We start from the raw sequence: 12,503 nt of genomic DNA on the forward strand, positions 1-12,503 counted from the left end.
GTGCCTAGAGAAGTAGGATGTGAAAGCAATTCATAGGCAGACATTGATTTTCAATAGTTCATTCCCATTTCTTTCACCAAATGTTTACCAAATGCCTAGTAGGTGCCAGGTACTGGAGTTACATGTTTCAGAGATTGGTTTCTAGTTAGTTACTCAGGAGAGGTAAGTTTATAAAGCATAGTCATACTGTACCTCATTTTTTTTTTTTTTTTTTTTTTTTTTTGTGCTTGGCTCTAATGCTTTTCACAGATGTTGTGCATTTTTACAAATTGAAGGCAAGACCCTCCACCAGCTAAAGGATAACGACTTGCTTTATTGCGGTGGTCTGGAACCAAACCCGCAATATCTCTGAGGTATGCCTGTAACTACAATCCCAAGTAATGAGTGCTGTACGTAAGTGCAACCAAAGCACAGAGGAGTGATTAATCCCTTGTTCCAGCTGTTTGCAGGCCTGAGCTTCAGGGGCAGTGAACTGGACTCGAGTTTGAGGGAGATAAAACTTTTTTATTTCTTTATTGATTTTAGAGAGAGAGGAAGGCAGAGAGAGAGGGAGATAAAAACATCGATGAGAGAGAACATTGATTGGCCACCTCCTGCATGCCCCCCCACTGGGGATCGGGCCCACAACCTGAGCATTTGCCGTAACTGGGAATTGAACCAGCAACCTCTTGGTGCATGGGTCGACACTTAACCACTGAGCCATACCAGCTAGGCGGGAGATAAAACTCTTGATCAGTCCTGTGAAGTAGACATACAGGTATCAATTTAGGAGCAACCTCAGATGTCACTATTTCCACCTCCGAGCCAATGGATGCCAGCTCAGGACCTGTTCTTGCTTAGGGTGAATTCTTAATGGCACCAAGCCAGCTGAGCTACATCAGGGGAGCCAAACTTGACAAGCCACCTGATGAGCCTTTTGTTGTGGTGAGAGGAAGAGTTTCATCTCATCATGCTGCAGCAGTTTCTTCCCACTGTTCTTTTGTGGGCTGAGTCTTAGTATAAGAACTCCCCATATAAAAGGAATTTGAAGTAGGATTATCCTATGTAGGAATAGAATTGTTTCTCACTGCCTCAACCTACTGGCTTCTTGAAATCTGAAGGGTTACTCCTGGTCCTTTTATATTTTCCTAGTATGAAAGATATGACTATTGTCTTTCATGCTTATTATAAAGTATAATATATAGAGAGCATCTTTGCCTTCAGTCAGGGGTGTGGCTGACGGTCAAGCCAATGGTATTGGTAACAATAGCCATCTCCAGTGTGACCAGTAACTATCCCGTAAATAGATGATCATAAAGAATCTGACAAATAAAAAAAAGAAGCAAGCCCTGGATGATTTTCTCAGTGGTTAGAGCGTCGGCCTGTGGACCAATGAGTCAAGGGTTCGATTTCGGTCAAGGGCATGCACCTCGGTTGCGGTTCATCCCCGGCCCTGGTCAGGGTCATGTGGAAGGCAACTAGTTGATGTGTCCCTCTCATGTCGATGTTTCTCTCTCTCTACTCTCCCTCTCTCCCACTCTATCTGAAGATAAATAGAAAAGTGTCCTCGGGTGAGGATTAAAAAAAAGAGAGAAGCAAAAAGGTAACTGTGATGGTTATGTGCCAACTTTGTTAGGCCACAGTATCCAGATATTTGGTCAAACAGAAGTCTAAATTTTATCATAAAGGTATTTTTTAGATGAGATCAATATTTAAGTCAGTAGACTTTAAGTAAAGCAGATTATCTTTTTAAATGTGGGTGGGCCTCACCTAATCAGTTGAAGGCCTTACGAGGCAAAAGACAGAGATCCCCAGAAGAGGACTGCCTTTGGACTCAAGCTGCAACATCAACTTTTTTTTTCTTCCTTTTTAAAATGTTTTTATTGATTTTTTTTAGAGAGAGCAGAAGGGAGAGAAAGATAGAAACATTGATGTGAGAGAGAAACATCAATAGGCTGCCTCCTGCACACCTCCTATTGGGGATCGAGCTTGCAACCCAGGCATGTGTCTTTGCCAAGAATCGAACCAGGACCTCTCAGTCCACGGGATGACACTCAGTTCACTGAGCCACACTGGCTGGGGTGCAGCATCAACTTTTCTCTGGGTTTTCAGCCTGCCAGCCTACCCTGCAGATTTTGGACTTGCCAGCCTCCACAATTACATCAAATACGTCAATTCCTGAAAATAAATTTATCTAACTGTATATACATCTTATTGATTCTGCTTCTCTGGAGAACACTGACTCATGAAGTCACATATTTGAAAAATGGGGTAAGAGATAGTAATTCTGGGGAGGGGCTTGGAAGAGCTGTGTGAAGAATGTGATTTAGCCTGCTCAGTCCTAGGGGATGAAGATGTCTTATGAGCTTCTCTGTTCTTTAAGTGTCTGGACCCCTATTGACTTCGTGTTCTTATCCAGGGGCTTCTTTAGTCCTCATACCCCCTTTTTTTTTTTCTAGATACATTTAATTTAATTGAAATTCAAATATATGTACCTCTCCAATGTGTTATAAGTGTTTGTAAAATTTCATTAAAAGCTAGTATTGGGAAACTCATGAAGTAACTAACAAAACTTTTTTCAGGGGAGGTAGGAGAATCAGATGAAGGAGTCTTCTGCATCTTTTGTTGCAATCTCTGTACTATTTACTGTTAGAAAGCATTTTACATTCACGATCAGCTACCCTCGGGTCTAGAATGTACTCATTTCCCATGGGGATTTTGAGAATCACATTCCTAAAAGAAGTATGTTTTTCTGATGGTTTCAGGAGCTTTCAGAACAATCCACAAGTCCCAGAATCTCAAGCATGGGATTCCTGTTTCTGATATTACCTGGGAGAAATGAAGATCAGAGAAGGATCAGCAACTGGAGGCAGAGACAGTTTCCTGGGATCAGACTCCACATGTCCTAATGAGGCTTGGAAAGGCTTCCCAGGGGCAGGATACAAGTGAGGGGAGCTGGAGGTATATGAAACCAGCTACGTGTAGCCTCTGCATTAGAGAGCTTCACTGACAACTCCAGACAGAAGGAAATGTAAAAGATATCCATTAATTGTAGTCAAAACACAGTTTTAGAGTTGGATTTCAGCCATGCCTCAATGACCATCTTTGACATTCCTAGTGAGGCTTTGTCCATGTGCTGTAATTAGGGATTAAAACAGATTCTAACAGTCCTAGGAACTGTTTCTTCCAATTTCCCAACTTTGGATATGAGCTGCCTGTCCCAACATGTAGAATGCAGCCAGGTGTCTCCGTTACACATCTCAGCTCTCAGAAACAGATGTGCATAATAAATACCTTTATTTTTCTGTAACCATAATTATTGTTTTGGGTCTCCCACCACATAGGTGGGAAACATTTAATTGCAGCCAATTCAGAATTCCCTTCTTTTACCCTTACGCTTCCACCTGAGCTTAATAGCCCAAGGCACTGGGAGGGCCTCCTCTGATTTCCATCATATATCCCCACAAGAATCCCCTGAAACATCTATGACTCTGTCTGGCTCTTGGTGGTCATTCTGTGGAGCCTGCTATGGAGGCTTTCTTATTGCTCACCGTGTGCCCTTTGGGCCCGGTGGCCTGCTCTGATACTTGTGTTCCACTCTTTGGCCTCCCAGGACTTTGTGTCCTCCTCCCATGATCTGCTTTCTTCTGTGTTGTTGTTTCCTTGTAACTCTAGCTAGGAAATAGGTTTATTGGGTTTTGGGTCCTATAAACTATCTTGGGGATCCCAGGGAGCAAGTGAAGAATTGCTCTATAGTTAATGCTTTTAATACTCCCTTTTAACTCTCAGAGGGTGGGAATGACTTGCTTGTAGTCTTTGTTCTTTGTCTATACTTCCATGTTCTTTGTCTATACACGGGTCTTTTTTTTCTTTAAATTTATCTTTATTGTATTGTTGAATGTATCACAGATGTCCTCCCTTTTTTCCCCATTGACCCCCTCCTCCCCAATCTCGTCCCCCCTCCTGCCTTCCCCACACTATCGTCTATGTCCATTGGTTATGCATATATGCATAGAAGTTCTTTGGTTTATTTCTTCCCACCCTCCCATCCATCTTTCCTTTGAGGTTCATCAGTCTAACAACTAATTTGTACTTCTTAATTCCTTCATCTTTTACACCCAGGCCCCCAGCCCCCACCCATCTGGTAAGCAACAAAAAGTTCTCTGTATCTATGAGTCTGTTTCTGTTCTGCTTGCTCATTTTGTTTGTAGATTCAATTGTTGATAGATATGTATTTATTGCCATTTTATTGTTCATATTTTTGTTCTTCTTCTTCAAGATTTCATATAATACTTTAACATTTCATATAATACTGGTTTGGTGGTGGTGAACTCCTTTAGCTTTTTCTTGCCTGGGAAACTCTTTATATGTTCATTGATTCTAAATGATAGCTTTGCAGGATAGAATAATCTTGGTTGTAGGTTGTTGTTTTTCATCACTTTGAATATCTCTTGCCACTCCCTTCTGGCCTGCAAAGTGTTTTTTGAGAAATCAGCTGACAGTCTAATGGGAACTCCCTTATAGGTAGCAAACTGCTTTTCTCTTGCTGCTTTTAAGATTCTCTCTTTGGCCCTGGACGGTTTGGCTCAGCAGTTAGAGCGTCGGCCCACGGATCAGAGGGACCCAGGTTCGGTTCCCGCTAAGGACATGTACCTTGGTTGCAGTTTGTCCCTGGCTCACATCGATGTTTCTCTCTCTTTACCTCCCTCTCTACCTCCCGCTCTATCTGAAGATAAATGCAAAAATGTCCTCGGGTGAGGATAAATAAAACAAAACAGACTCTCTCTTTGTCTTTAACCTTTTGCATTTTGATGATGATGTGTCTTGGGTGGACCTCTTTGGGTTCATCTTGTTTGGGACTCTCTGTGCTTCCTGGACTTGTATATCTGTTTCCTTCACCAAGTTAGGGACGTTTTCTGTCATTATGTTTTAAAATAGGTTTTCAATTTCTTGCTTTCTCTCTTCTCCTTCTGTCACTCCTATGATGTCAATGTTGGTATGCCTGAAGTTGTTTCAGAGGCTCCTTAAACTGTCCTAAATTTTTTGGATTAATTTTTCTTTTTGCTGTTCTGATTGGGTGTTTTTTGCTTCCTTATATTCCAAATCGACAGTTTGCTTCTTGGCTTTACCTACTCTAAATTGATTCCCTGTAAATTATTTTTATTTCAGGTAGTGCACCCTTCATTTCTGACTGGCCCTTTTTTATGTTGTTGATGTTCTCACTAAGTTTCTTGAAATTCTCACTAAGTTCCTTGAAGTTCCTACTAAGTTCCTTGAAGGTCTCACTAAGTTCCTTGAGCATCTTTATAACCAGTGTTTTGAACTCTGCATCTGTTAGATTACTTATCTTCATTTCGTTTAGTTCTTTTCCTGGAATTTGCTTTTTTCTTTCATTCAGGACATGTTTCTTTGTCTCCTCATTTTGGCTTCTTCCCTGTGTTTGTTTCTATGTATTAGGTAGGGTTGCAATGTCTCCTAGGCTTCATAGGGTGGCCAACTGTTGTAGGTGTTTTATAGGGTCCAGTGGCACAGCCTCCCTGGTCACCCCAGCAGGGCCCTCAAGGTTCACCCCTAGTGTGGACTGTACACCCTTCTGTTGTAATTGAGTCTTGATTGCTGTTGGCACATTAATGGGGGGGATTTACTCAGGCTGATCTGCTGCAAGGACTGGCTGTGCCCACTGACCACTGGCCTCTGACTCCCTTGGAGGATCAGCTATGTAGGGGCCCATCACCCAGAGCAAGATTGGCTTCATCAGGGCTCTGGTACTCACTGAGTCCATTCCTAGAGTGTGTCACTTGTGGAGGTGGTTGGGTGGTGGTGCTTCAATGTGGTCTGAAGATGTCCACTGAGTGTGCTGGCTCTGGGGCCAGGTCAGACACTGCCTGTGTTCAATCCGGGGCCACCTGGCATAAGCTACAAAGTGATCTGCAGATGGCTGCTTCTTGTGCTGGGCTTGTAGGTGCCCAAGAAAAGCCAAGCTGGCTGCTTCTAGTGCCAGGCCTGGGGCCACTTAATGAGAGGTATGGGGCTGGCTGAGACCAGATGCTGCTTGTTTGAGAGATTTTAGGAAAATCTGAAGCAGGATCCAAGGCAGGCCATTTTTATGATAAAGACATTGGAAACAGCTTGGGTGGGCCTGGAATTTGGGTGGGGCAGGGCCTCAGGGAATCACCAGGGCAGGGCCAACAGTGTGAGCCAGGTTGCTAGAGTCCCAGATATGGCAGCCATCAGCTGGCCCCTTGGGATACGAGCTCACCAAAGGAACAACGGCCCCTGCCAGCACGTCTGTCCAGGAGAAAGCTGCCTCTCCAGCTCTGGCCCCGATGCCAAACAACTCAGTTCTTCCCCTATGTCTTTGGTTCCTTTCAAGCTGCCTCCCCAGTGCTGGAGCCCAGAAGGAGCAAGACCAAGTAAGTCCGTGGGCGGGCCCTTTAAGAGGAATTGCCTGGGAATACCGCAGCCTCAATTCCCACTGGTTTTATAGCCAGAAGTTATGGGGATTCTCTTCCTGGAACTGGAACCCTGAGCTGGGAGCCTGGTGTCAGATGGAGACCCCTCACTTCTCAGGAAGGACCTTCCCTGCTGAGGTGTCCTCCTGATTTTTATCCGCCACACGTGGGTGTGGGACCAGCTGGTCCTCGCCTCCGCCCCTCCTACCAGTCTCAGTGTGGCTGCTGCTTTAATTTCGTAGTTGTAGGACTTCCATTCAGCTTGATTTCAGATGGTTCTGAATGATGGTTGTTTGGTAGTTTAGTTGTAATTTTGATGTGGTTGTGGGAGGAGGTGATACCGTGTTTACCTATGCCACCAACTTGACCAGAAGTCTATACTACATGTCTTTTTAAATTCTTTCTCTTAGCACAGAATAAGACAAAGGGCAGTCTCAACTAGGGAAGAAATACTGTGGGGAAAAAGTGGTATTAAAAAAAAAAATTAGCCCTGGCCTGTTTGGCTCAGCGGTTAGAGCATTGGCCCGCGGACCAGAGAGCCCCGGGTTCAGTTCCCGCTAAGGGCATGTACCTTGGTTGCAGTTTGTCCCTGGCCCCGGTGGGGACCGGGGTCATGTGGGTGGTAACCACTTGATGTGTCTCTCTCACATCGATGTTTCTCTCTCCCTCCTGTTCTATCTGAAGATAAATGCAAAGGTGTCCTCGGGTGAGGATAAAAAAAAAAAAATTAACCTTCCCCAAAAGTAAGCTGAGAATGAAACTAGGAACTAAGTTAGAGAGTAGGTTGTTCCTAAGAGAAAGTTATCCCAAGAAAAGAAGAAAAAAGTGAGACAGAATTGAGAGATGGAGTGGGAATTGTTCATTTATTAGAAAACCAGTAACTACTCCTAGCCTTTTTACCCTAAAACCCACCTGAGTTTGCTTGATGGGAATTTTCAGGAGTGAAATATGTTGCTATTTTGCTACTGTTTCGCTGGATCGCAAAAAATGCCAGATTTCTAGCACATCAATGGATTTTGTAACTCAGTAAATTTTTATTAAATGAATGAATGATAAAAAGCTGTGGACATAACTGGGGATATTAAAGCAGCACAAGGCTAAATGAGCAGGAGGAGCTTCACAAATGTTTACTATTTGAAAGACCGAGATTAAAAATTAATTTTACATTTTCTTTTGCTCCATCAGCATTTTTAGTTTTGAGGATCAGTATGTATACATTGAGAACCTATTTCATAACTGGTCTCAGCCAGGCACTTGACTATTGAATGTTCACACACACACACACACACACACACACACACACACATGAAAACCAACCAACCAACCCCACAGAGCTGTGTTAAAGATACTGGACTTTAACTCCTTGATTGGAGGTATTATTATGCAGGGAGCTGACCTGCAAGATGGATCACTGAGGTCAAAGGCTATAAGTTATGATGTTTGCCTTTTAAACTAAATGCTATTCTGAATTTCATAGTTCGTAGCTTTCAACTGGAAATGCCAGCATGGACTCGTGGATTCGGCCTTGGTTTCTGTTCTCTGCCTCTTTCCTCCTGGTTTCTGGCTTGGTAAGAAAACAATATATGAAAAACAACTAGAAAAATTGGGAGCCATTGATATCTATTACTAAAGAAAAAAATTGTTCATTTTTTGTTTTTTTATGGGTTTTGAAGTGTTAATGAAATGAGAGTTTTCTTGTGGAGGGCAGGCTGGGTTCGGGGAGTGAAATGGAGCCCCACCAGAGAGAGTCAAAGACATTGACATAAAATTATGCTTTTCTTTCCACTTCATTGTCGTGTAACAAGTTTTCTTTTGATAAGATGAAAAATGTGAAATTTGAAAATCATTGCATTTTATTGCCGAATGACATCATATTGCTGTGACAGTAACGTGGCATGGATGGAGTGCATGGTGATTGTCATAGGCACAGTAAATACTTATGACGTTTTGTAGCATGGGGCTTCTCTTTTGCTTCTTCATGAACTGAGACCAATCCTTCTAATGGACAGATAGTGTGTGTACCACACACCAACCCAAGGTTATAAATGAAGTTCCAAATACTTGGGGGCAAACCTCTAGTTGTGACTGTAGAGTAACAGGTCTTATATTATGCTGATATTCTGTGAACAGGAACTACAGCACTGAGAACAACAGAAACCACTTGATAACATTAAAACTGTAACTATGAAAAAATACTCATAACTTGCTTTAGTAGAAATGACTGGCATTTCTTTGTATGTGTGGCTAAAGTGTGAGACAACCATGGTGCTTGTTACTGTCAACAAGGATGGTGTTCATCCAACTAGTTCGTGTCCACTGCTTGCAGAATGTTCTACATGGTCTAGAATTTAGATATGTAAATTGTATTTACAAAAAATTTTACCTTACATTTGTGTGACATTTGCTTTTACATGACATCATATAACTCTCAAAATACCCATGGAAAGCAGATGTTGACCATATTTTACAGACAGTCTGAGTATCAGGAAGGTGAACTGACTTTCTTTTAGCTGGTGGAATCAGGAATATAACCCAGATCTACTGTCTATCAGTCCCATGAGTTTTTACTAGAGTACACTAAGACATTTCTCAGGTTTACTTAATTTTTCAACTGATGTAGTCTGGGTTTCATTTGGTTACTTCTATCTTCAGAAGTTTTTTGTGTTTTTTTGTCAGTAACAATATTATGTATACTCATCGACTTCTTTCTTAAACATTTAGTATTGTCTTTGAAGGCAGCATCTTGAGTGAAAAATGAAAACAAATTATTATTAATGAGGCCTTCAATAAAATTTCTTTTTAGAGGACTATTATAAATTACAATAATATTTCAATGTTGAGAACACATTTTTAGGCTTTTCAAACACTGCTCCATGAATCCTTTGGAAAATTATGATAAAAGTAAACACATTTCAGAGGTTGGAGTCCTATGTTCTGCCTTCTCTTCAATCTGTGAAGTTGATTTCTTACTCCTTTTACTTTCAAATTTATATAACAGAAAGTTTTATTTTTTTGTATGAAATGGGAAGTCCTTTTGGTTAGAAAGTTATCTCAAACTTCATCAGAAAGTAATCCATAATATTAGTGGAACCCCCACCCCAAATGGTTAGATATAAATTGGAACCAAGAAGAGAATATATATCATGGGCATCATAATAATATATTCTTTTATGTGTTTGTTTCCCAGCCAACTCCAGAAAATTTTGGTGAGTATAGTTTGAGATTTGCTCTAAGTTTTATTAAAAGGAAGTTATGTGTATAATAGAACAAAGGACAGAAGAACTTAGGACACATTTAATGCTAGGTACATGCATAATTGCATTGAACTTTGATCAAACACTGGCTTCTCTTGATTTGAGAAACCTTTGATTGTTCCTGTTTCAGAGTTCTACAAACCCAGCAGAAAAACAGATGATGGAGTAAGAAAGACCAAACACAGTGACTAACACACAGATATCCATAAATGCTTACTACTAATATGTTTGCTATTTTGTGTTAAATTAGATGAATATCCTATTTATTTAGTTGCACACTAGAGATTTGGCCATATTATTTGCCCCTTTGTGATTTAAAAGATAAGTTAAAATTAAAATTAAGAATTTTGTTTGAGTGTTCCAAGGTATGCTATTGCAAAGGATATACATATGGATAGATTGGACTGGTTTGACTAAATTTAAACATTTGTTTTCTATTTAATCTATTCATCTATCTTAGTCTCCCAAATTAAGTTTAATATTATATGGAGTAATGAAGTTCTTATTCCTGAAGTCATTGGCATTCAAGGGACATGAATAGGACAAGAGCATATATGTAAAAGCTCCATAGCCACAAGCCTGGCTCATGAGAGGCTCTTGATCAGTCAATCAATCAATCAACCAACCAACCAACCAACCAACCAACCAACCAACCAACCAATCAATGTATATGTATTAATTCAGAACCTAGTAGTTACTTAGCTGAGGCAAAAGATTCTTGCTCACTTCTAATTCAATAATTAATAAAGATTTTCTTTTATAAACATAATGTTCAATGTGTTTTTTTGTTGTTGTTATTTTAGTTAAAGATGTAGATGGTGGAATCGATCGGGATATATTTGATATCAATGAAGGTTTGTAGACTTTTTTTCACATTTTTTATTTAGTGGGGAGTTTGAACAAGTTTGCTAACATGAATCTTGATCTTTCCTCTTAGATTTGGGACTGGATCTTTTTGAGGGAGACATCAGGCTTGATGAAGTGAGTTGAAGCAATGCAAGAATCTTCTATTAATCACTGGAAGTTAAAATACAGAATATCTGATGATTGGAAAGCATGGGCTTAGTTAAGCCCAATTATCTCCTAGCACACAGAATTATGGTGACACATTTTTTTTTTTTTTTTATTCCTTATCTGAGAATATTGTTCTGTTTATCATTAGATAGAGTGGAAGGGAGGGAAAGAGAGAGACAGAAAGAAACCTCGATGTGATAGATCCACACCGACTGGTTGCCTCCCGCATGACCCAACCAGGTCCGGGGACGAACCGCAACAGAGGTATGTGCCCTTGACCAGAATCGAACCCGTGACTCATTGGTCCACGGGCCAACGCTCCAACCACTGAGCCAAACCTGCCAGGACTATGGTGACACATTTATTCAATGAATACATTGTACTGTAAGGAACTCATATAATAGTGTCTTCATGAACTATTACTCAGATATATGTGGTTAAAACCACCATCACTCACCATGGATGCCTTGGTCTTACTGATCTTTTTTATTTTCATTACTGGAACAATAAGATGTTTTCATTTTTATTTTATTTAATTATTTATTTCTTTATTGATTTTAGAGGGAGGAAGGGAGAGGGAGAGAGAGATAGAAACACTGATGAGAGAGAACATTGATTGGCCACCTCCTGCATGTCTCCCACTGGGGATTTGGCCCACAACCTGGGCATGTGCCCTGATCAGGAATTGAACCAGCAACCTCTTGGTGCATGGATCAATGCTCAACCACTGAGCCACACCAGCTGGGCGACGTTTTCATTTTTAAATAGAACCTCACTGATTCAATCTAGTTGAAGCAAAGTTAAACTGAATTTATAGACATCTTCAATGAATCAGGCTTTTTATCATAAGAGAGATTTTGTGACTTCTATCCTGACAGCTAAAAATAGTGTTGTCAAGTAGAGGTTTTCCTAAGCTTTGTACAAAGTCTTCTCTCTTGGTGACGTTATCACTACACCTTCACCCCATGCTATGGAATAAGTAAAAAAATCCAGGAGTCACCTTTGCTTCTTCCCTTTCTCTCACCCACCATCCAATCCATTTGCTAGTTCTATCATTTCTATCTCCAATGTATACCTCAAAGAATCTACTTTTCTCCTAATTTATCTTTCTATTTCAAATATTATCCTTCTCTAAGGGAAAACTCCATCCCTGTTACAGCAAAGTGATCTTTTAAATAGACAATGACATCATTTCATTTCCTGGCTTGAAACTCTTCAGTAGCTTCCTATTGCATTTAGGATAATATCCAAATTTACACATAGCCTTCAAGACCTCACACAATTTAACTCCTGCCTATTTCTCTTCTCATTTCTTCTCTTCTGCCCTCCCCTCCCTATCATCTCTTATCTCATCTCATTTCTCTCCTACCTCATTAGGCTACTGGCATCATAGCATCCTCAAAATGTACTAAGCATATCCCCACATCAGAAGCAGAGCAACTACTGTTTCCTCTGCCTGAAATGATCTTCCCATGGTTCCTTTCAATTCTGGATCTTTTTTATCACTCCTATTTCACCTTAAACATCATCCTCTCAAAGAGTCCTGTCCTGGCCACTTTATCCAATGTACTCCCCCATCCCTTCACTCTTATCCACACCTCCCTTTTTAAAATTTCCTCTACTACAATTGAATGTAGCCCATTTAAATTTAATTTGTTTTCTTATATATTACTTGTCTCTTTCATTAGATATTAGCTCCACAAATGTAAAGACCTTGGTAGTTTTGTTGTCAGTGAATCCCTATTCTCTAGAAAAGTGTTCATTTTTTTGCTGGATGGATACATTAGTGAAATTAGTTCTTTAC

At 40.6% G+C, this 12,503-nt stretch overlaps 1 protein-coding gene across 1 annotated transcript in view; it reads left to right on the plus strand.

Moving 5' to 3' along the window:
- The first annotated feature begins 301 nt into the window (after nt 1-301).
- MEP1B (meprin A subunit beta) overlaps nt 302-12,503 on the plus strand; it is a 33,240-nt gene continuing 21,038 nt past the window's right edge. The window contains exons 1-5 of the mRNA XM_036245961.1: nt 302-353; nt 7,909-7,999; nt 9,619-9,637; nt 10,489-10,539; nt 10,623-10,666. Coding sequence (XP_036101854.1) covers nt 7,937-7,999; nt 9,619-9,637; nt 10,489-10,539; nt 10,623-10,666 — 177 coding nt within the window. The 5' untranslated portion in view covers nt 302-353; nt 7,909-7,936. The remainder of the gene's footprint in view (nt 354-7,908; nt 8,000-9,618; nt 9,638-10,488; nt 10,540-10,622; nt 10,667-12,503) is intronic.

Source organism: Molossus molossus, unplaced genomic scaffold (assembly GCF_014108415.1).
Source record: "Molossus molossus isolate mMolMol1 unplaced genomic scaffold, mMolMol1.p scaffold_m16_p_6, whole genome shotgun sequence".
NCBI classification, from domain to species: Eukaryota; Metazoa; Chordata; class Mammalia; order Chiroptera; family Molossidae; genus Molossus; species Molossus molossus.